This window comes from Calidris pugnax, unplaced genomic scaffold (assembly GCF_001431845.1).
Source record: "Calidris pugnax isolate Ruff unplaced genomic scaffold, ASM143184v1 scaffold13, whole genome shotgun sequence".
Lineage (NCBI taxonomy): Eukaryota > Metazoa > Chordata > Aves > Charadriiformes > Scolopacidae > Calidris > Calidris pugnax.
This window is the reverse complement of record NW_015090810.1, coordinates 22,309,577-22,334,741: the sequence shown is the minus strand read 5'-3', so window position 1 is coordinate 22,334,741 and position 25,165 is coordinate 22,309,577. Positions and strand designations below refer to the sequence as shown.

The following is a 25,165-nucleotide window of genomic DNA, read 5'->3' as shown; positions in this document are numbered from 1 at the left end:
AGGCTTCAAACAAAACCTTTTTTTCAGGAACGCAATTATGTCTGGTTTTTAATATGTATTTGTGAAGTGGTTAGCAAAGTGATCCCAACTGTCTTCTGGCAGTAACGTATTGAAAGTGTAATGGTTTTTCTTTTCTTTTTTTTTTTTTTTTATAAACCCATGCATATATTTATCTACTTATGCTTTGACTTAGGCCAAATTTAGTTTTATTTTTGTGCTGATTTATAGCTGTTTTTCATGATATTTAATGGTTGTTATAGATTTAAGGGTTTTTAAAATGAGAATGTTATAAATATTTTTAGAATTTATGGCAAGTTCCGTATTTTAAAATGTGCTTCTTTTCATTTAGCTGGAAGAAACTAATAGCACATTAACCAAAGATGTTGATTTAATAACAAAGGAAAATTCAGAGATCAGTGACAAAATTAAGAAACAGGAGGAAGGTATGTCATGTTTGGAGTTTTAATTCAGCTGTTACAAAGCACAATTGAATTTGAAGCATGTGTGTCAAAATGGAAATGGGAAGTGTTGCTTTTTATCTTTCCTATTATTTTGGGCTTGATGAAAAATAGTGGAATTAGTGTTTTCATCTTCCATGTAAATTGCTGCTCTTTCTGCTGTGTTGCATTAATTTCCATGCACTGCCTTTATTATTGAAAGCAATTGAAACCTCAGCTGTAGCAAGTAGGAAAAAGTGAGTTTCTGCTTACAGTCTTTCTTACTTTTTAAAAGAAGTCAGCACTGAGTTCCTGCAGGCAGACACTTGATGCTTGTCCAGTACAGGTCATCTGTAGATTGTCAAGCCCCCTTCTGCCAGCCATGTCCTTGTGCACATGAAAGTTATTAAGGAAATGTATTTTCCTCATTTCATATTGCACACGATGTATTTATTGAAGTTTTTGTTTCTATCTCCAGTATTTGCAATAAAGCAGTATCAGTATTTCAACTTCTGTAAGATCTCAGATTCAGAACCTCACACCTACCAGTGGATTCACATTCTATTTCCATGCGTTCTGACTATATGGGAAGTTACTTTATTATTCAGTTTACTTCCATGGTTTTGCATTTGAGCAAGCATTATAAAATCGGAATGCACGCTTTAGTATCTGTTACCCATGAGAGTAAAGGCCTTATCAGTTGTGTTGCCGGTGTTGTTGCAAACACTGTGTAGGCAGGAAGGCACACAAAAATATTTTCCCTTAGTTCTGCATTTCTGTAACAGAAGGGATTGGGTGAGGAAGCAGTTTTCAGTATTTTTTAGTTTATGGAGTTTGTTACTTTTAAATACTTGAAAATTATTCTTTAACTGTTTGTAGTTTTGGTGGAGAAATCCTTATGTGAAATGCATGCTTCTAGAAACTTGGGGAACAAGTCAGCAGGCTAGAGGTGTGCTAGATTGGTAGAATTGAGTAGCTGGTGTGTGAGAGGGGTCAGGGGGAGTGTGACAGAGTCGTTCCTTGTTTAAAGAAAGCCCTTTTTCCCCTGTACTGAATGTGAGCCCAGTCATATCAGTCTTACTCTGTGTAGGTACTGACTTAATAATTTTTGGTACAGTGAAAACGTGAAGGAAGTGGGGCAACACCCTTAGTCATCACCAGGAAACAAAAATACATATGTTGGCTTTAGTATTTAATCTTAGTGCCTTTCTGATGTAGCCTTCTGGTAATTTTCTGTCATTACAGTAGCATTAAACTGGTAACCTTTATTGTTGCAAACTGTGTTTTGCACATATAGTGACACATCAGGAATAGAAAGAAAAAAACCACAAATTATGCAATTGTAGAAGTGATTAAGCTTAGAAATATTTACCTTGTCCTAAAATATCTCAAAGTTGAATATTTTTTTTAACAGAATACAAAATTAAAAAAGAGGAGGAAATCAATAATATTAGAATGCATTATGAGAAGAGCATTAACACTGAAAGAACTCTGAAGACCCAGGTATAACCTTTTATGCAATTTAGTAACAAGAATTACTTTGCATATCAGATATATTTTTGGTTTATTGTTTTTTGTGCAACTAACTCTTAGTTCCTTTAAATTTATATTAACCATGATGTATAATATGCATTGTTGATATTTACCGTTAAATGAGTAAGTTTTGATGCTGTAATTTTTCAGTATTACTTCTACTGCGAGTAAGGGCCATTGATGTTGGTGAAGATTTTTTTTGATTGAATCCTGTCACTAGAGGAGCTTAGAAGATTTGTATGAAACTTGCTGAAATATATAATTTTTCTTACTGGTTTTCCTTTTTCTTATCAGGCTGTCAACAAACTGGCTGAGATAATGAATCGGAAAGATTTTAAAATAGACAAAAAGAAAGCTAATACGCAAGATTTGAGGAAGAAAGAGAAGGAAAACCGAAAGCTCCAATTAGAGCTTAATCAAGAAAAAGAGAAATTCAATCAGATGGTAGTGAAATACCAAAAGGAGCTCAATGAAATGCAAGCGGTAAAATAATCTTATTTTTTGGTCACATTGTGCAATTCGCTCAGCAGGAAAAATGTGTAGCTCTTGGTCTAATTGAAAAAATAACAAGTTCTGTTTCTGAATTTTAGTGAGGCAGACAATCTGATAAGCGGGCAGCTGCGCTGCTTCTCATTCATTTCCCCTTTCTAAATTCTTAACTGTGGAAGTTACTAATATATGAAGGCTACTTACTACTTACACAGTTTATTTCACTGGTAGGTCGTCTCCTTTTCAAAACAGATGGTAATTTACTAGGTTAGTCAGACTGTTTTGTACTTGAATGTATTGCTGGATCTTTGCTATTTAACTTCTTTCCAAGGCTGAACCAACACTTCTACTATAACAATTTATGCTGACACAATCAAAAGTATCTAGAAATATAAAAAAAAAAGTAATGAGTTTTGTTTTCAGAATACTTTGCTGCCATATTTTTGGTGTCACAGTAACTTTGTATGTGTATATAAATACAGCAACTAGCAGAAGAATCTACATACAGGAATGAACTCCAGATGCAGCTGGATAGTAAAGAGAGTGACATAGAACAACTACGAAGGAAAATTTTGGACCTCCAGCAAGGAATGGATTCTACCAGTGTTGCTAGTCTCCCAACAGATGAAACAGATGGAAATCTTTCAGGTAAGAGGAAAAGCATATTTGAACTACTTGATTTTGTGATACACATAGTTTTGGAAGGTATCGTTTCAAACAAGTTACTTGGAAAATCTTCTGGCTGTCTCTTTCTATATCACATCTCCACTTCCTTTTTTTGGGGGGGTGGGGTGGTATTTCATAGCTTAGCTGCTTATATTTAAGTCTTAATTTCTTCTCACATCACTCCTCCCACTGTATAGCTTGGCATAATTTTTAGCTACTTTCATAGGAAGGGTATCTTTACAATTGCTGCTGTTTGAGTATAACAAATACAATGTGCAGTACCCAGTGAATAGAATACAGGGTCAGCACTTCCACAGCATCATGATCATATCTTGAATGCAAAATTGATCTTGTCTGTTCTTACCCACAGTTATATAGCACCTTTGTGACAAATGGCAATAATGGCTGATGTGAAAAATAATTGTAGGAATTTCCATAATCAGGTACTCTGATTTGGCAGATTAAAATAAGAACACAGTAATACAGTGTAGTTAGCCATTTCCATGTAGTGTCAGTTCTATAGGCACTGTATTTTGAGACCGTTACCCTGGTCAGTGATTCCCTCCTCCCCTCAGTGTTTGAAAAGTGTAACCAGTCAGTGCTTTCATGTGATCCACTTCTGTATCTCTAGATAAAGGAAAAAACCCCACCATTTAGTGGTAGTAAGTTGTGCGTTAACAATTTTCATGTGTTGGAGTTAGGTTTATTTCTTGTATTGTGAAGTAATTTTTATAATTCATCATGAAATTCTTAATAAGTGCTGGTATTACAGATTTATGGACTGATTTTTATTGTAAAAAAATATATTCAAACATATGAAATAGAATACTATTTAGGGTATTTTAAGACCTCAGTGTAATCAGATAAAAGTAAATAGAATCATTTTAGGTTTCTCTTTTCCTATTAATGCACTTCATGCTGCTCAGATTGACACATTCTAGAGTTTTTCCAGGGGTCTTAGAGTGATTTGAAATTTCAGGTATGTTATGAGACTTAGTATATGTTTTTCTGTAGTTGTTCCTTTCTGTGTCTGTTTTTGTGTCCTGTCTTTTCCTAGTATTAACTGCAAATGAAAATCTAAAAATATATTCCGATGAATTCTGTTCTAGAATAGATTTTCATTTGGATAATGACACAGTCTTTTCTTCACAACTTCTAGTCTGTCTAAGAAACCTTTTGCCCTCTGAAGTTTGATCCATAAAACCCTGAGGCAATTGCCATCTTGTAAAGTAAATGTCTCTTCTGCTTCTTTCCAAAACATCTTCTGGGTCAAAGTTCCATTGAAACTCAATATTGGGAATTCTTAAAGGTATTAGATTGTTGAAAGAAATTTTATTTTTCCTTAGCTGTCACCTGCTAGGAACTCCCTCTGGTATTTCTTAACTGGCAGTAGTCCTCAGGAGTTTTTCTCTTGGATACAAATTATCAAAGTATTCCATTTAAATGAGGTAAAAAAGAAATCAGAGGTGTTTTACTTATTAAAATGTTTTCTTTTTCTCCCCTCAAATTACGATTTGGAATCAAGCCTGGTGTTTGATAGTGTCTCCTAAAGGAAGAACGCTGTAGTTGATAATTTTGTATTAAAAATTTCTGAACTCCTGTAAATTGAGAGCTTTATTTTTTCTACAAGAAAACAGGCTAGATTTATTCTACATAAATGGGTAGTTTTGAACTTCCTTACTTTCCTTCTCTGCCATTTTCAGCGTAATGGCTTGTCTATTAGACTGAAAGCACCCGGTGCCTCCATCTGGCCATAGGCACCTCCCCTGTTTTGCTCTTAAGGGTAATAGCATGTAATTGTGACCCTGGTGTCTCTTAGATCTTGGAAAGACTGTAGGAGTAAACTCTTTCTTTGTCTGCCTTGTGAAGGTAGGGTACTTTTCAATTGTACCTGTGGAGATGTGTGCAGTCAGACTTCTGCCTGTGTGACCTGCCACTTCAGTTTTGGGGCAAGCATATCAGTATGTGCAGGATCTTTTCAAGACAGCTGTAACATTTCCATTGTTAATTAGAACATCACAATTACTGGAAGTTCTTATGGTCTTCCCCTTTGTCTTCTGTACTCGTGACCCCCTCTAACTATTTCTTTTTTACCAGACTTTCATTTCTCTTATCTTCTTTTTTGCCCTTTTCTCTATACATGCCTCTGATTTTTACTGCAGTTGTGATGCTGGTGTTACTGTTTCATACAGGTAGGACCTCTAATACATATCATTAGGACTTCTCTCAATTTGGATCATGTCCCTACATGCTGCTTTTTTTTTTTTTTTGGAGCAAGGCTCTGAGTTGATCGGGGTCTGAATAAGAAGCAATTTAGGTAATTAAAAGAGATTAAGTGACATTAGTATAGTCAGATTTCACGCATTTGTCAAGGAGCCAAGTAGAGGGCAGAGGAGTGCACTGGCCTAATAAGAGGGAAAGAAAAAAGCCAGTCTTCAAAGCAGAAATACCCCATGCCACAGAAGAGGAAATTATTCAGCGCGTGGTTATTTTTCTGCAAACCAAGTAATTAGTCTTCAAAACAGAAGGTGGCATACCACAGCAGTTCATTTGCTACAATTTAGTTGTATATGAAGTTGTTTGTCTTCAACTGTCATCACTTCTGCAGCCCAAACATAGACATTCCTTCAGAGCACCTTGAATAGCATCTTGTTTAAGAGATGGATCTGATGAGGAGTCAATAGGATTCTCTAGCAGATGCATCTGTTCTTAAGGCAATGGCATTCCTTAAAAATATTTAAGGCAAATAAATGGCAGAATTACTAAATAAGCAGATACAGAGAAATCATGTAGTAACACAGCTACATCTTAGTTGAAGGTTTTTGTTTGCATTGAGCAAGTTCTGGTAGCTCTCAGGGCAACGCTGCTCCCAAGGTAGGGACTGGCTTGTTTACTCTCAGTCTTCTGCTTCACCAGATGGGAAAGATCATGCCTTGGAGGAAGATTTTCCTTGTATTCAGTTCTAGGCATTTTTTGTAACTCTGGCTCCAAATTATTGATTCAGCTGGTAGCTCATGGCTCATTTCATGTCTCCGATGTTAATAGAGTCCTTGGTGAAACAGCTGAACTTTTTAATGATTTGCTTTTTAATGATGCCTTTGGAATTTCTCTTCCTCCTGGCTGGACTTAGGAAATCTTAATACCTACATGATTGTAAACAGATTTCTTTGTCAAGACAAAACATAATCAGGAACTTAAGGGGCTTTTTTTCCTAATTGTTAGAGGGCACTTAACCTGTTGTGAATTAATTATTTTCATCTGATTGGCAAGATAATTCAAGCAGTCGAGCTGTCCTACAAGTTTAACTGCAGCACATAATGTTTTCAGTGTATGTTTTAAATCATGTTTTACACAAAGATAGGATGGAATAGTAAATGTGGACTATTTAAGCCAACGTTTCTTGTGGGATATGGGACACAGGTAGGACTTTCTGAAATACCTGCTGTTAGCCATCACCTGAATAAACCTCAAAGCAAGATCCAGCCAGCAATCCTTGGTGAGATCCACAGGAAATTATAGTAAGACAGTCTGAGGAAGGAAAGAATCAAATGGGAAGGGCGGACTGGAAAGAATTAGCAAGGTGGTATCTCCAGGTTTTTGGTTACTATGGAAGAGCCTGAGGAGTTGGAATTTTTGAACATTGGAAAGAGCTGATCTACTGCTTGTGAAGGCGCCAGTATTACTTTGCTCCAAAACAACACAGTGTCTTATAAATCAGTACGGTCATGGTTGTCTCCTGTGATTTTATTGAAAACTTACTCTTAGAACTCACATTTATTATACTGAATCCTGGCAGTAAGAATGCTAACCATGAAGATGTTTAGAATGCAAATCTACATTTAAAAATATATTTGGAGATAACTATAAGATCTGTAGCCTTCATGGAATTCTTTCTTCAAACTCTATCCAGGTCCAGCTAGCCATCAGATATTTTGGGGGCCTATCTTGGATTTTCTGGATTGGAAATATGAAGTATCAATTCTGGGATTATTTCCAAAATACAGGGAAGTTGTCAGGCAATACTTTTGTGCCTATTTTTAAAGACAGGAACGGAAGATTGTTTTTCATAGTCTAGATATCCCATATTTTCTTAATTACTTAATCAGAACACTCATAAATATTATTCTTCTGGATCAAATCTTTATGAAATGGCCAGATGAGCATTTTGGGTTGTGCTAGCTAACTCTGTCAAGGGAAATTAAAATACGTTATAAATATTGTTTGAGACAAACCTTTGTGGCAAGGCTGGAATGAAAGGGCTCATCTACCCTTTCAAGAGTACATTTGGTTCCAGACAAACGTTAGGTTTGTTGAAAAGGAGTACATTCAGAAACTATTATTTTCAACTGCAAGACGTTATTCACAGTTCAGAAATCATCTCTCATGCAAATAGAATTTGCTCACTAAAATAGGTTTGTAGTAGACAGAAAAGAATGTCAACCAATTCATTTGTAATAGCTCATCCACTTTCTACTTCCTTTGGAATTTCTTTCAGAACGTGCTGAAATAGAAGTGAACTTAGAAAAACTCCAAGTTAAACTGTCTCTATAAGCAGCATAATACATGCTGCATCTTTTTAAAGTTTATCATTATTGGATCTTTCCAGATGCCACAATTTCCACAGATGCTTGCTTACTTCTTTTAAACCACAGTTGCCCATACTATTAGCAGTTAATGACTTTGTTTTGCAATGGAGGTCTTGAGTTGTAGGATATTTCTAAAATTTCTAAAAATATAAGAATCTTTTCTTCATGTAAAAATTAATCAAAGTATTCAAAATAGAGTAAGCATTCTCTGTGACACCTGTAGACATGAAGGAAATAGGATTCCTTGTCCAAAGTTACTGAATATCAAGAACTGGGGAGAGGTGTGGGGAGACAACCCCCAGCCCATGCAATTCTTATGCACATCAGAGAGAGAGAGAGATGAGAGAGGCAGAGAAATACAAATGATTTCTGCTAACATGCCTTTCTTCCAATTAGAATTCCAGTATTTCAGTGGTCCCCCAGTATTTTGAAGTTGTTCTGTGTGGAGAAACGTTAGGAAATGATTTTATATTTTTAAGTGTAGTCCACTTCTAAATATTGTATGCAGTAAGGCTAAGGTGCAAAGAAGGGTGTTTATGTCTAATTTTAATGTTTGTAGAAGACTAGGCTGTCAGTCTCATTATGATTTTAGATAACGAAGTGTATAGACAACGTGTTTTCTGTGTTTGGATGTATTTTCAGAGCGTGCTGGGCTGCACCACACAGAGAGTTATCCCTAAAGGATAAAAGGGACCAGTAGCTCCTCCTTACATAAATACTTGTGGAGAATGTGTCAGCAAATTTTAACTTAATGTTTTGGAAGGTTTCAGTGCTGTCAGTTAAGTTTATTGTAAAGAATACATACATTAGCTATTGGCTATACTTCTGTACTCTGAAACTTCTTTTACAAATCACATTTTTATGATTATTTAAAAAAAAAACCACAGATTTTTTTTTTCTCAATTGTAAAATAGATTTATAATTATGGAATGAAATTTTGATTACCTCATTCTCACATTTACAAAATCCTGAGACTTTTTACTGTGTCATTTCAGAGTAATGGAATCATGATAGCTTTTCACTGCTATTACCTGGCTTCATAATTAAAAAAAAAATCTCTCAAAAACCAGTATCAGTTAGCTGGAAAGGTTTTTTTTAATGTATGATTCACATTAGACAGAATGCTAATTTTCTTGTGATGCTTCTTTGTATCGTTATTAAATTACTTCAGTAGTTTCATGGTAGGAAAATACAGTAGTACGTTACTCTTTGGAAAATTGTCCCCTGAAATTTTGAATAAAACATATGTCTCTTATTCTTTATATCTAGTTGATTCTTCCTGCATTCCTTATTTATTTATCTCCTATGCTTATCTTCTGTGAGTAATGGGACACCTGTGTAGCTTTGCTTGCTGTTGTGCGCTCTCCATTTTTTGTTTCCCTTGGAAAATGTGGATCTGATTTGTTTTACTTGCTGCATCTTCCTGCTGGGTATTTTCATATAGTGTCCTATGAATGTTAAATTTTATTTATATTGAAAATCTCTTAATGATCCTCTGTTTAAGCTGTAACACATTTTCAAAGCAAAGTCTTTCCTGCCTGGCTCTTTGCAAACTATTTACATACAGTGATAGATGTTGGCATCAAGGAAAACGGCTTCACTTTATTTTGCAGTAGTTGTATCATGAAGCGTTAGCTTGTGGTGAAGCATGCAGTAAATGCTTATCTCTTCATTTTATTTAGCTGTGCTTTTTATTCTGCTTTGCTAAATAGGTAATTGCCTACTACTGCATGTAGTACATCTTCTTTTCTAGTAATAGTTTGGTTTTGTGCTATTCTGCTTGATTATTACAAATATATAAAATTATTTAATATTCATTTTTTAAACCAGAATCAAGACTTGAAGGTTGGCTTTCAGTACCAAACAAAGGAAATATAAAGCGACATGGCTGGAAGAAACAGGTACAAATAAATTTATTTTTATTATTTCCTCAACTCTCTTGGCAAGTTTTTTAGACGTTCAGTGAATTGGTTTTACAGCTCACATTTAAGAAACAAACAAAATAATTAGAGTAATTTAGTGTGGATACATTACTGAAGAGAAAAAGAAACCAATAAGAAAATTAAAGTTCAGTGTGAAATCTGTAATAAGAACATTGTGCAAATTTATGACAGGTGGATGGGAAAATGCTTTACAATGGGCATCTTGGAACAATTAAAAATCCCATTTCTCCTTCGAGTGAGCTTCTTTATAATCCTGTAACTGCAAAATAAGCTCTTTGTGCAACTTGACGGTGGAGAGTAGGGAATAGCACACATGTCCTGCAGACCTTGGAAGACTGTGTCACACTCTAACTTGTCGCACACGATTTCCAAGGACACTTCTCTCTCCCTGACTTTTCAAATGGTTGGTCTCTCTTGAAAAGTACTGGTTTAGTCTCAAACTGGACCTCTGTGCTGGAATTCCCACTCTAAACAAAGTGTTAAGCTCTGCCCTATTTCAAATAACGGTTGCTTAGAGTATTCTCCCAGACCTGCAGATAAGAGGCAACGTGAACAAGTGCCATATTGAAAATGCTTATCACGGTTTAGAACCTGGGTTTGCTACAGGTACCTCAAGTGCTTTTCAGTTGGTTTCTCTTTATTTGCATTTGACTTTGTCTCCCTATTAGCAGAACTGCAGGAAATTACAGGACAAGGTCAAGAATGTTCTTGGTGCGCCGTATTTGAGTCAAACACCTGCAGTGTTTGCATGTTGTTCAAGTGTCTTATGACACATAGCTATTTGTAAATGTATTCCACAGCTTGTTCTGTTCTATAGCTTCTCCAGGTTCCTCTCAGACTTTTGGCAGTGTCCTTGAACAGAAGTCACTGTACCTAGGCACAAGTCATACAGCTTTATTCTGCTCTGGATTATCTAAAATACTGGGTCATTTCCCTGTTGCAGTACCTCCAGCAGCCTTTTCTGCTTGTCTCGTAGAAATGGTGATCCTCTGATGATTAAAATTTTAAACTTTTCATGATTGCAGCTTTTCCAGTGAAAGACTGTATCGTAGCCCATTTAGGCATGCCCGTTATAGGCTTACATAGTTCCCTCAAGATATTTTAGGTGGTTACTCCATTCATACTTCCCTAGTTTGAATAATAGTTCTTGCGCTTTCAAGGAATTTGATGTACAGATGGATGCCTCTCATAAAATGGGTCATGCTGGGAAGATTCTTTAAACTAGCAGAGGTTTAATCCGGTGAGACACAGTAGTGAGGGGCCGTGTTGACTTAGGTGTGCATTCTGTTGGCTGCACTGTAGTGCATCTGAAACAAGCTGCCTTGTACTCGGCCTCCCCGGTGCTTCTGTTCCAAATTCTCCTGCGCTTTCAGTTTTGGGGTTGGTGGGAGTTATCCAGTCTCCAATACAGGCATGCCCAGATGAATTTAAATTAAAGGGAAAGCAAAATTGCATTAGTGGTGCAATTGGGTTGATCCCTGAGTTGTTATAACTTCATCTGCTGCATTTCTGACTCAAACGTCCGTAGCACTGATGGTTTTTCCCCGTGCCCTCCAAGTCGTTTAGCTTAAATTAGAAGGGGGTGAGTATGGAAAAACTCATTTTAGAAGAAACAGTTGGGTTATACCTCAAGATAACTCTAAAATGGGTTAGCTATATTTTTGGCTGGAACTTCATTTCATCCCAATGGAGATAATAAAAATATCATTCAAAAGCCACTGTAGAACAGAACTACTGGTAGGAGATTTTTTTGTATGTTCGCAACAGGATCTTGAGGCTGTTGGAGGTAACTTTTCTTTTGCGAGGTTAAATTGTTCTGTCACCAAGCTTATATACAGTGTGATAACTGAATTCCATTGCGGTCAGAATTTGCATTTGTTATAGTAGTCATCTTAAGCCTTGCTTTTTGAAGGCAGAGGTGCATCCTTCAAAGACAGAGAAGGCATTAGCTTTCTGTTGAAGTAGATCAAAGGAATTCAAGCACACTCTTTCTTCTTCCGTGGGGAAAATCACAAGAGGCTCACACCATTACAATGTAGTACCTCTTCCAGTTAATCGGGCTTTCTATTGAAGAATCCTCACTGAGGGGCTGAAGACACCAAAGACATTGGCAGCTCCTGGTGAAGAGCAACAGGCAATGAATTCTACAGGCTTGAACTCACTGGGAAGTGCTTAGGTTTGAGGTGTTTGATCTTAACTGACCTATGGGCCACCAAACTTTTTCTGAGCAGCTTGCTTTGTTGTTCCTGTCATATGAACAAATGTTTATAATTCTGTGTGATTGTGAGCAGCACTGGAAGGGCATCTGTGTACTTCAGGTTGAGGAAAACATCCTTGGGCTTTTTGGGGCAGATGGGCAGGAACTGCAGGTATACTCAGCGTTTGGGAATTCTCTTGGAAATGGGACCTCCAGTACACTCCTGCTCTAAAACTCACAGTGCCTTCCCAGTAGCTCTTGCTTGTTCCCCAGAATCCCATGTATTCTGGAGTACTCCACTTTTTCAGTGGCATGGGATATGTGTAATATATTAATGTGCAGATTTTGAGCAAGAACTTTTAAAACACTCAGGTAAGAAACTAATCAACGCATTACCAAATGTTTCTGTTCTTTAACATCTTTACCATTCTGTAAAAAACTGTGTGGTTTGACCTTTAAAGTGATACATAGCAAAAGAGCGGCCGTTTCTTTTCTCCTCCTCTGCAAACCTTTCCCTTACTGTCTCAGTGTGTTCCTAGATTTGGACTGTACGTCAGACCTCTGTTTCTGCTGATTCATTTTGGCTCTTTGTTTTACCAGTCCATTAAATTGAAAGTGTAGGGAATAGTTGGCTGGAGCTATGAAGAATCTCTCTGAGCCTACCAGTAGTTTGGTGCAAACTACCAGTGAGTCCTGCAGGTCTCTAGAGAAGTTATTTACAACTTTATCAGTAAGTGATTGATTCTGCACTCCAGGATTTTTCTTGGTGATACACTACATTTCATAGTGATATGCCAGAAACAACTGAAGTTTGTGAGTTTGTGTACAGGTAGACTTCCAGAGTCGTCACACACACTTTAGGGTGCTCAGTGACAATACAGACACAGCAGCTTGTAGCATTGCACAGCTGTCAGTAGTATAGCAGCCTCCATGATGATTTAAATATCTCCTGATATTAGTTTAAAAACTCAGGTTTTCTATGTGCATATGGGAGAGTACAGTAGGATAAATGTTGCTTTTTAAAATGCAATTTTAACTTGGTTTTACCCTTTCTTTCCCCAGTATGTTGTGGTGAGCAGTAAAAAGATACTGTTCTACAATGATGAGAAGGACAAGGACCAGTCTAATCCATCCATGGTACTAGATATAGAGTAAGTAAATTTACTGCTGGTTTTGAATACAATTTGGCAAGAACACGTTGTGTGTGAGATAATTGATAATGAATCTAGAAGCTTGGAATCAAGATTCCATAAATAATTTTTAATTTCCTGTACTAGTTTGAAAATGTCTGTTCATCTGTATTTCAGGGAGCTGATGTCCTACTGTTGCTAAAAGTTAAAGTGAAATATACAAGAGCGTGGCACAATCTGTAGTCACTAGTCTGAATTTACAGAAAGGAGGAGCCTCATCTCCTTATGCCAGAGAGGGGTCAGAGACAGTGGAACCTACATATTTTGCTATCTCTTTTGTAATGACTTGTTTTTCCAGTTGCTTCAACAGCTGATTCCTAAAGCAGGGCATGATAGTTGTGGGATAGGTAGGGAACTGGCTGTCTTATTTTAGGTTTCGTCCCTTGCTTTGTGCCTTTTTTCTTGCTGTCTGAGAAAGGATCAGCGTTGATCAAGCCCGAAGCATTTTTAACTTTTCCAGGTGGTTTCTGTTTAGAGTGACAAAATAAATTAATTGTGATCTCTTTACATTGGTTATACATGAGGAGAATTGTGTCAAATATCACTGCAGCCCATCGCTGATACATGACTGAGGGTGATGTTTGAACAGCTGATCGACATTATGGGACCTTGTTGAGTAGTAATTGAAAAAATTACTGTGAGTAACAAATACAGTGGTCTGGAAGGAATCTCAAACTCAGGAAGTGCTTAAGCTGCCAATTGCTCGTAACCAGGAAAAGAGTTATTTTCTCTTTGAGCTGTTTCTTATTCTCTTTTCATAAACATCTGTGACGGCAACTGTTGAAAACAGGATGTTGGGATAGATGGACTTAATCTTGACCCAATATAAGATGAAGTTTGCTCCAATTTTAATAGCATTTTCAACAGCTGGTGCCCCAGATTGTCTTTGTGATGTTCTGGCATTGTTTACCAACTGATAACATGATTTAGCAAAAAAAAGTAGTGAGTAGGACTGTACTTCATGATTACTTCCACCCAGGATTATCAGTGAGCTTTTCTAGCAATAGTCAGTCAGTGTTCTGAGGAAGAACTTGAAAGCCTTTTTCACAAGGAAGTTTGGCATGATGGGTCTTGAACCCATTGTAAGGGAACCCTCTTTCCATGCTATGAAATGTTTTGGTTTTACTTGAGTAGACAAAATCTATATGGTTTATGAATTAATTCCTAAAATCATATTGCAGCCTCAAAGTATATGGTTTTGCTTGTATAAACAAGATTTATAAGAACTTCAAAGCACTTTAATAGCTGTCTTAAAAGCACACATAGCCTTTTAGCATTTCCTGATTCATGTTTCTTCTAATCTAGTAAGCTGTTCCATGTCCGGCCTGTAACTCAAGGAGATGTATATAGAGCTGAAACTGAAGAAATTCCTAAAATATTCCAGGTAAAAATATGTGCATTCCCATTTCTATTTAACTGTCTTGAAAAAGTTTGTTGGCTTCTTTGAAAAGTATATAAAAAGATGTGGTGCTTCAGCAATAACACAGCAGTATTCTTTTTCAGATTCTCTATGCTAATGAGGGGGAATGCAGGAAGGATTTGGAGGTAGAACCAGTCCAGCCGGCAGAGAAGACGAATTTTCTAAATCACAAAGGCCATGAATTTATTCCAACGTTATACCACTTCCCAGCCAACTGCGAGGCCTGTGCCAAACCGCTGTGGCATGTCTTTAAACCCCCTGCTGCCCTAGAGTGTCGAAGATGCCACGTGAAGTGCCATAGAGACCACCTGGATAAAAAGGAGGAATTAATTGCACCATGCAAAGGTATCCTTGTGGGTTTTTTGCGTTCTGTGTTCTCTGCGTGTTTAGCCAAACCTGCTAAACTATCAAAGTCAAATTAAAGCACTTTAGTTTAAAAGTTTTCTACTCCTTAGTTTCATGATTTTAGATGTGAAAGGTGCTATTAAAATAATTAGCTGTTAACACTGCTTATGAACTGGCAGCTGTGACCAGCTTCTGTAGAGAGGCCCTTGGTGGTGTAACTGATGTGTCTCTGCTGAGGGTCCTGAGAGCACAAGGGTCCCTAGAGGTCTGTGCCCCAGTACTGGGCAGCTCCTTGGTTCCCAGAGCGTTCTCTGTCCTACACATGGCCCCTGCTAGGGACAGTGCAGTGGCTGCATCACCAAGCTGTGCTTGGAATGTGAGGAATGGTTCAGCCACTTCACAGATTGGAAAAAAAGGCATCCTCTCTGTGCTCTTGTGGAGTATTTGGGGTATATACTCTGGAATTTAGCCACAAGGCAGCCGCAGCCCTCTTACTAAGACTGCAATTAGTTTTCTCATTTCTCCTATATTAGTGATTAGAATCAAGAATTTTAATGCACAGTGACAAATACTGAAAGAAACTGTGTTCATAATTTCCCCTGCTTTTTGTTGTCTTCCAAAAATACGTAAACAATTCCTATACAAGTAGGTATATAGGTGCCATTGTTCTTTCCAGTGGCACACCTGGTGTGTCATAATCCTTATTTTGATAACAAGTCCTAGCTTTCACTTAATCATCTTCCTTTTACTTATAGTGAGTTATGACGTAACTTCAGCAAGAGATATGTTGTTATTGGCATCCTGTCAAGATGAACAGAAGAAGTGGGTGACTCATTTAGTAAAGAAGATCCCTAAGACACCACCATCTACTTTTGTTCGTGCTTCTCCTAGAACTATGTCTACAAGATCGTCAGGAAATCAGTCACTCCGAAAAGTTGTTAAAAATACTTCTGGAAAAACTAGGTGAGAAACTACAAAAGTTACAGAACTTGTTAACTAAAGAAAAAGTCTGTTTGTAAATCTTATTTAATGTGAAATCATTCCATAGTTATGACTGTTGAACTGCTGATGTAAATCTTTGCTCAAATCCTGAAGGAAGGAACAGACAGAATTCTCCTGCTATTGTGGTAAATTTATCAGTTCTTAGGATTTGGAAAGGCCCTGTAGTGCTGGCAGGGCCTGGCCTGGCAATGTGTGGGAAGGAGCTGGTTGCATTTTTTCCTGTTTAAAGGCAGGACTCAGTAGATACATCAGCAGTGGCATTTAGCTGCAAGGATGATCTGCAGAGTCATTCATGGATTCACACATGGAGCTTGCATAAGCTAGAAGTCTTCTGCACACGGGGGTGAAAGAGGAAGCTTACAGATGCTCAGCCTGTTGTTATGCCATATCTTTTGGTGTGAGGCAGTTTAAGTGTTAATTCCACTCTTTCTCCCTGCTTGCTTATTCCCTGTCGTCTTCTATCCCCCCAGTTGTTTTTGGAAGCTGTTGGTGCCCCTGTGAATTAACTAGGGCCAGATTCAAAATCCACTTTGTTAATGCTAAGTTACTCTAAGCTGATGTTTTTTAACCTGCATTAGCTTCCTCATACAGTTTGTGTGTGTGTTTCCCCCCAAAATAACAGTTTGGGTCAACAGTATGAAGTGGAAACTAGTGTCTCAGTAGGAAAAGCCCTCCTAGATTGGCAGTGCTACCAAAATAAATTTCCTGTAAACGTTCCTTGCATAAAGTGCAATAAAAGCAAACTTTTGCATGTAAAGAGACACTGGGTACATCATGAAACATCCTTCTGCAGAGGAGAGTAGGGAAAAATCATCCTGTTACCGAGTATACAGATTCTTCCCTCCCCCTGCCAAACCTTACTGGTGTAGAGTTCACTTTGTAAAGTTAGTACATACTTCTTTATTTCACATGTAGATATTTAGAGTTGTAGACTTGCTTTTCCAAAAGACCGTTTGAATTGTGTTCTGAGTATGCTTTCCTTTCCATTTCTCCTTGAGAGGTCCTCTGGAAGCTGTAATAACCAGTTGGTTTTTTTAAGTTGTGTTGCAATGTTTGTTTCCAGTTTTTGGAAGGCTCTTCAGAGGAGCTGTACTGCAGTCACTGTAATATACCTCATGCTAGGGTGTGAAGGGGGAGTTTGCATGTGCACACACAGAGGGGGGAAGGTTAAAAACCTACTGTAGGTGGAACAGTTTTGGTATTCGGATGTCTCAGAGCTGTTAGCTTTTCAATAGGTTGGGTTTTTTTTTCAGCATGATCATGTGATTTCTCAGTTTTTTCATTTCAAAATCTTAACTTTTTGTCCAGCTGTTTTAGAGCTAATTGGAAAAGCAGAGGAGCTTTCATCCATGCTCTCTTAGGGGAGCAAATCCATTTTCTTAAATCAATTAATTGATTCTTTTTCAGTCTGTCTCAATAGATATGCTGGTTTGGGGTTGCCTTTAGCAAGAACATGTTTGTAGCTAATCTCTTATAGAATGAACAGATTTGAAATATATTTGAAGCTTTACAGTAGCTTTTAAAGGAATGGGTTTGTTTGGGGAAATCAGTTATTCAGACAATTTCTGTTATTAATCCTAATGGCATTTGTCACATGAGAGTGTTAGAGAATCACAGAAATATGCAAGTAGTGAATGGGAACTTTTTTAAAAAATGAGCAACACCATCTTTAAAGCTCTTTCTTAAGATCCTAGAGATAGAGTGAGCCCAATATCTCACCAGCACCAGAAGGAGGAGAGCTGCACATTCTTGCTCTTTATCTTGTGTCAGCTCATGCTTCACAGATTACCACAGTAAACTGATCTGTTTTTCAGCAGAGAATTATTCCAGGAATGTTTACATTAAAGAAACACCAAAAAACCCAAAGCAGAACAATAAAAAAACCCAACCCTAACCCAACACAAGCAAAGCATGTGGTTTTCTGTTGGGTTAGGCAGTTGCATTGGTTCATGGAAGAGTCCAGAAAGCACTAGATGTGTCTCAAAAATGGAAGGAGGAAGGGTGAAGATAGTCTTCTTGCACTTAGAAGTATCAGGTTGGACCAGCTGTTGAGAATACTGCAACCTTACACTTCCTCCATCTGCTCTAGTGTACGGTCTCTGTTCATGCCTTTCTCCATCACCCAACGTTTCTTGGGAAGAAATAAAGCTCTTAAGTTTTCTGGCAATTGAGAAGTTAATACCTGCATGGTATCTTCTCTCTTTAACTGCTTGAATGTTTCTAACAGACTGGGATGTGAATCAAACAGTTAATGTTTATATTACTCTTCTAAGAAGACTGAGCCCAAATCCATCAGTGAATTTGATGACATAATAGATATTTGACGTTAGAAATCTTGCTTCTTAATGTTGAATACTGACATAGCCTTTTAGAACATACAATCGATTTCCAGCAAACTCTATTGTAACACTACATACTGTAGGCACTGGGTGTGGTGGAGGAAGCACGTTCAGCATAAGCCATTAAGAGGCACAGTGCTTGACCAGCAAGTGCTCGGTATGTGTGTGCTGCCAGCCTGGGGTGCTGCACGGAGACGTGTGCAGGGGGCAGGTGGGGAGCCCCCGCACCTCACTGGGGCTTGAGGAGCTTTTGAGGGGTGCTCTGTCCTCATCAGACAGCTGCCACTGGGTGGACTGGAATGTAGTGGGGCTTGTGTGGTACCTGCAGAACAGTGCAAGCCAACACTGGAAAGATTCCCCGTAACACTGAGCAAATAAGTGTTAGAAAAAGGTCAGAAAGGAACTTCTGTTCCAAGTTCCACTGTGGACGTTTTTGTGACTTTCTCAGGTAAATATGATGTTAGTTGTGTCTATGAACTAGACCATCACTGCTGCAATGTGATGGCCAAGCTGTGCCCCGATACCACTGCATGTTCCAGCCTGTATGTTTAGAAAGAAGCACTGGATCTATTTTAGGAAAATTTACTTCTCATGTACCAGATGTTAAAATTTAGATTATTAAATATATTTACAATGGATCTCATATACTGAAAACTTAACTAGTGATTGCACAGTAGCTGAGCTAATCTGACAGCCTGTTGCTTATTTAAGGGGGAGGGTTTTCCCTCTGTCTTCCTTCCCTGCTTTTCTGTTATTGGATCCTTGGTAAGTGATTGTCTATTTTGGACCCCTCCTTGAAGGTCCACAATTCAGTTTCCTGACTGTCAAAGAATGTAGACTTATTTTGCTAAGTCTAGTGAGTGGAATGAGCCCGCTGATAAGTGTGGTGATTGCCAAATCTGAGGACAGGTAAGTAGGAGGGGTGGAGGAACAGCGAGCCCTTTTCCTTTCAGGAGGCAGCGAGTTGGTAGATCAGCTTCTCTTGAACTCAAGACACTGCACCCTGCAGTTCTCATCCTGACCTCTCTACCTAGACGTGGGAGTACGAGAAGCAGTGATGATTTTTATGGGATATATGTGGGACATGTGTAGCTTTTACTAAGTATCTGAATGTTGTTCTCTTGTCAGACAGTATAGCAGAACTCGATCTCGGTGTTGGAGTCCTACCATGTAAGCAGGCATTAACTATGTTGTCAAATGGATACGGATGTTAACACGTGCTTTAAGAAATTTTTAGTACCTTTCATTTAGGGTCTGATCCACCTTTCTTTGCAGTTGGGTGGCAGCACTTCATTGACTTCATGGAGAGGTGTATCAGACCCATTAAAAGGAGCTTCACGTAAAAGTTCATCTTAAGTTCTATTCTTCATTTTGAGAATTTATCGCTAGTAAATGTGAATCAGAACTTCATGATGAACTTGCTAGCATTTGCAGTACTGCTTCGAGACCTGAAATTACACTTCAGAGTTGATAGTATGCTCATTTGTACACATTGTTATCAGCACAGTTGGGATGTTGTGTTTTAATATATTTGGACTTGGGCACCTGATCAAATTAATGCATGTTCAAAACCAAACCAACCGACCTCCCATGTATCAGATGAGCTCTGGCAACTGCATGTGCGTGCTCTTAGGCCTGTAAAGAGCCTTTTCTTGTCCCACAAGTGAAGGAGGGTCACCTTGCATTTGCCATGAATACACTCATGATTGTTTACTCGTAAAGCTGCAGTAATATTATCATCTATCTGATCTCTGTGTTCATTTAATGTTGTTTGAAATTAAGAACGGTTTGTGGAATGTTGTTTAAGTATGATCTTAGTATTGTACCATGTCAGTGGAAAAAATATTCTGTCAACGTAAAATATTTTCTTCACTGAAGCGCTTGGCAAACATGCACTAGTGTTATGAAGCTAATTTTTCTATCTGTTATTAATTGTCTGGTTTCTTCTTTGTTGCAGCTAACCACACGTCCAGTGCTTAATGGGATCTCATGGGATGCGGTCTGAGAAACAGGGCTTTTTTTAACCACACAGAGCAGTGCAGACGGGCTGTTGTTCCTTTCAACATAACTATCACAGGCTTCAGGGTTAAGATTGCTATTACTGTCTCCTCCTTGCTTTGGCACAAAAGCACGCTGAGGGTGTTTAATTGCGGGTTTGCCTAAAGGTAGATTAGATTAATTATTACTATGTAATGCAAGTTAAAGCAAATAAAGCTTAGCTAGGTGTATAAAAAAAAAAAAAAAGGTGCTGCCTTTTTGGATTTAAAAAAAAAAAGCCTGTCAATCGTTATGAAATGCAGCCAACTTTCTTCGTATCAGTGAAAGAAAAGGACTGTTTTACCCTGTGAAGGGGATATTTATGTCAAGATGAGCATATGAAACGGAGTAGAGGAGGAAGGTTTCTCAATGAGAAGGACTGCAATTGCTTTCAAGACTCAAAGTTGTGCTCTTGAAGACTGCAGAACTAGCTTAAAAATGAAGCCTTATCACTTGAACTTCAGTGCCTTCACTGCAGAGTTCTTAACAGCCTTAATGCTAACCACCCACTATGGAATGGATCAAAGTGTTAAATATTTTGCATTATGCTTTACAAAATACTGATTCAGCAGGTTTGTAAAGGGGGGAAAACAAGTAATTACCTTTAATCTATGCATTTTTGCCAAGCCATACCGAATTATTTTACTATTAGAGGCATTAGAAACTAACAGTAAAAAGAACCACCAACTTTGGAAGCATATTTTGGGGTACATCATTTCTATAACTGTATAGTGTATTGCCTTACAATTTTAAGTGATAACATACATTAAGTTAACAAACATTTAAGAAATATATGCACTGTTTGAAATGTAAATTATTCTTAGAACACTTTTACTGGGTTTTACATTGTCCTTTTAGTGCCTTAATTTGAGATAATTGTATTATTGCCATGTCAATAAATGTAGAAATCTAAAACTAAACAAAGGAAACCTCTAAACTGTTGCATATCAGTGGATTTTACTGAATTTTAATTGGTTGAAGTATTGTAGATGCTAGATGCATTTTCTAAATTAAGTACAATCTTTGAATGATGACAATTCCTCTTACAAAGAAAGACTGATTCTGTTTCATAAGCCAAGAGATGTGTAGGCAATGCAAAAAAAAGAAAAGCATATAACACAAAAGCTCCGGGTAATTCAGGAATTTCAGTAAATGCTGTCAGACTCTTGCTTTGTAGCAGGAATACATTCATGGTATGGGCAGTATGGTTTTATTTTATTTTATTTCTTAACCAAATACCTCCTCAGTAATTTATAATGGCTTTGCAGTTGTGTATTAAATAAGAAGCACTGGAAAACTGATTCGTCCTTAGGACGATTTGCATGTTTCAAGTGGTATTGAAAGCCGCACTGATGGATATGTAATAATAAACATATCTGTTATTAATATGGTAATGACTCTGTGCTCATTTAATGAGAAATAAAGTAATTTATGGAAAGACCTTTTGAAAATGACTGGCATGGTGTTTTCTCCTGATGCAGCTTACACATCTTTCCAAGCATTCCGACATTGCAATAGCTTCTAGTACAAGGTGCATTTGCAATGTAACGCCTAGGGGACTCTGAAACATTTTTTTTATTGTCCGACGTGAATAAGTAATACCACATTAAATATTTTTTTTTTCATTCCCTTATTTTCATGACCTGCTGTAGTAGCTTAATTCTAATGTATTATTCAACCACCACCCTGAGCTTGCCTGGTGATTGCTTCATCTTTCATGACGCAGGTTTGGAGCTGCAGAAATCCCACTGATTTGTGGGGAGAGAACCCTGTTCAAAAGATGAAAAACTCTGGGGTGGTTTTTGTTGGTGGTGTTTTGGGGGTTTGTTTTGATTTATTTTGTTTGGGAACAGCCTGTGTGCACTATGAAGTCGGGTGTCCCTATATCTCCCTGGTTAATCCTCCAAGGCCTGTAGGACAATGAAGTAAGGACAAATTACATGTGAATGATTTTATGTCCTTAGAAGGTCACAGAGCTGGGAAGTATAAATAAATAGAAGTAGGTGATGTGGTAATTTCAGAAAGTTCCTCTGCCTTGAGCTTGCTGTATCAGAAATGTCAGCAACTTTCAAATCTGTGGCCAGAATACACTACAGACTCCCATCCAGATTGCCAGTCACGGTGACTGTTAGCTTGCAAAGCAATACAAGGGATAATTATGGCCTGCTTTAATCTTATATCACATACCCCCAGGGGAAGTAATATAGTAAGATGATTAAACATATCTTACTTAAATGTGCACATTATTATAGGAAATTTAGAGTAATAGAAAGGCATCTGGTCAGGTCATTCTCCAGAGCCAGATTAGATTTTAGATTGCTTTTCTGCTTTCCTTTATGTGTAACTGGCTATGACTACAGGCTCAAGAACTTTTGCTTGGATAATTTCTTAATCAAAAAATGTCGTATCTTGTAGTTCTGTATTTTATGAGTCTGAAAAATAGTATAAAACCTGTTATGACTAGATGATTAGTAGGAAGAGGGAAGGATTGTGGAAAATTGGGTTTGCTCTACAGATTGGGACATACTACCATTTCCATAGCTTTTTTAGCATTGCTGAAATTCTGCAATTCTTTTTAAATGCTGATTCTGCTTGGGAAAGAAGCAGCAGACATAATGAAGTGTAAAATTACATTGACTTATATGTGTGGGATAAGTTGCAACTAAAATGCTGTAATAATAAAGTCTAGACATGCAAATTACAGTTTGTGTGCTCTGGTATACTGATGTTAGCACTTGTTTACTGTAAGCAAGGTGCTTATCTACAGGAATAGCTACATTTTGCATAACAAATTCAGCCAAAGGTTTCTACTGGTAGGAAGAGTAATGCCTACAATCTCAACCGTGCAAACAGATTGTTCCAGGGGAAAAAATAATTGGTATTAAATCTTTAGCAATCATCTGCTTTACCATCCAGAAAAAACCATCAGCATGTTCTCTACAGCTGCACTCTTTTTCTGGCTCTTGCCTTTTAATTTTGTTTAGCTTTTACCCTTGTCAGTAATGATCCCGCTTACAGGAATATTTTGCCTGCACTCATCAAGAGATGGGAATGTGTAAGCTGTGAAGAGCTAGTGTAAATCTACCTGTCTTGTTCATGTCAGTGGAGCTGTAGCTTTAGGCAGTTTGAGAAATCAGGAAGTCTAGATTCTTATGTGATCATTTTTTGTTGATTTGCTTCCACTTTTTTCACCACTTTCTATTACTGTATTAGGTTGAAGGTTCATTAACGTTGGTAGAAAGCCAAAATTGCTTTTTTCCATCCCCTCTTTAAGGCTCCCTGTTCCCACTGAAGGAAACAGGAAAAGAAAATGGCAAGAGTAGCTAACTGTAGCAAAACAGCCTGGGTAATAAGAAAAGGATTCTGCCTCTCCCACAGGCAGGATTAGCAGCATCCACTGAGATTGTAGCCAGCAGCAAGTCAGCAACCATGCGGTTCCTGTGACGGGCAGCAGGTGCTCAGCTTCCCTCTGAGATGGTGAAACTCCACTGGGAATTTTTTATGTACTAGTTACCAACAAAAAAAAAAAAAGGCAAATAGAGTTTTGTTATTTTTCTGTGACCCAGATGTACATTCATAATGACCCAGAACACACAGAGTTTGAAAACTGCTGAAATGGAATGGGTATCACTGAACCAGGGGATAGCATGTGTGTTAAACATCTCCTGGATCGCTATGTTTTTCTTTACCTGACGTTATATTTTCAATATTATCTGTTATTGGGAGTCACACCTCATGGACACTGCATTTTTCAGTTCGTAGTTGCTGTGGGATAGGGATGAAAAGTAGCAGTGGCTTCCAGGCTGGGCTGTGCCATACCCAGGCCCCTCAGTCAGCTCTAGGAGCCAGCACTGCTCAGGGCAGCCATGGGGATCTCCATCTGGGCCTCACTCAGCCCTGGGCAGGGCTGGGGAGATCCTGTACGCCAGACTTTTCTTCAAGGATCTCATTTCTATTCCTCCTTTTCTAGGTGCTCATTTGGAGACAGCCAAGGTTAGCAGTGCAGGAAAGCAGAATGCTTACCTTTATCATGAGAAACAGTACTTTACATATTTAAAGAAAAGTTCTAACATACCAGGACACTGGAAAAATTGGACTTAAAACGAGGATTAATTTAAGTGCTTTAAGTTCAATATGCATGCCAATTATCTGGAAGACAGGAGTTAATAATGTGATTTGATCCTGCCTGTGCTGTGAATACATGCTCATTAAAGTGTTTAACACCTGGAGATACACAGGAAGGTTCCAAAGAACATTATGTTCCCCATAGAAAACAAAATGTTTAAATACACTTGTCAATATATTGGATAACACATCTTGCCCTTTAAAGAAATAAGGAATGTAAATGCAGTATTTTAATCCCTGAGACACTGATTATTTAAGACTACCACCTCTGTTCTCTGGCAGGTTTCACACACGTGCCTAAAGCGTGCCTTGCAAAGGGGCTTGCCTGGCTTCCCCACGCCTTTCATTGTGTCACAGCACCTGCTTGTGCTGTCTGAGGGTACACCTACAGCTTGTGCTCCTCAGAACTGAGCCACGGGAGATTTCACAGAGTAAAAGCCTTTTGTAAACAGATCTGGACTTGCTCCGACCCATCTTCCAGCATTAATAAATCCTGCTGGGCCTGTTGGCCTGCACGCAGTATTGTGCTAACGACAGCCCCAGCTTTTGGATCCAAGCTGGCTTACATCTGGCCAGCTCAGGATGGGAAGCAGCTGTGCTCAGGTGGCCTGGCAAAAGGCTACAGAAACACAGCTGGGGCAGGAAGTTCTGCCGTCCCCATGTCCCTGCAACCCAGCCTGGGGTCCCCTCAGGACTCGTCTGCACTAAGAAAAAAAGATGCATTTAATAACATTCAACCGATCTTTCACAATTTTAATGTAGTCAAGGTAATCTGTACTTCATAGTTATACATCAGGTTGCACTCTCTGTCTCTATACTCCTCATGTCAGTTTGTGTAAGATCAAGGAAACCACCA

The 25,165-nt window shown here is 38.2% G+C and overlaps 1 protein-coding gene across 3 annotated transcripts in view; it reads left to right on the top strand.

Annotated features, from left to right (window-relative positions):
• ROCK1 (Rho-associated, coiled-coil containing protein kinase 1) overlaps window positions 1-21,635 on the top strand; it is an 84,703-nt gene extending 63,068 nt beyond the window's left edge. For 2 of the 3 annotated variants that reach the window (XM_014938600.1, XM_014938601.1), the window contains 10 exons: window positions 350-443; window positions 1,852-1,940; window positions 2,265-2,453; window positions 2,942-3,107; window positions 9,542-9,612; window positions 12,914-13,002; window positions 14,347-14,425; window positions 14,545-14,806; window positions 15,562-15,769; window positions 20,105-21,635. In XM_014938600.1, the coding sequence (XP_014794086.1) occupies window positions 350-443; window positions 1,852-1,940; window positions 2,265-2,453; window positions 2,942-3,107; window positions 9,542-9,612; window positions 12,914-13,002; window positions 14,347-14,425; window positions 14,545-14,806; window positions 15,562-15,769; window positions 20,105-20,108 (1,251 nt within the window). In that variant the 3' untranslated portion in view covers window positions 20,109-21,635. Of the gene's footprint in view, window positions 1-349; window positions 444-1,851; window positions 1,941-2,264; window positions 2,454-2,941; window positions 3,108-8,980; window positions 9,030-9,541; window positions 9,613-12,913; window positions 13,003-14,346; window positions 14,426-14,544; window positions 14,807-15,561; window positions 15,770-20,104 lie in introns of those variants that run through there. The other variant, XR_001411552.1, reaches the window with a different exon arrangement.
• Window positions 21,636-25,165: the final 3,530 nt, after the last annotated feature.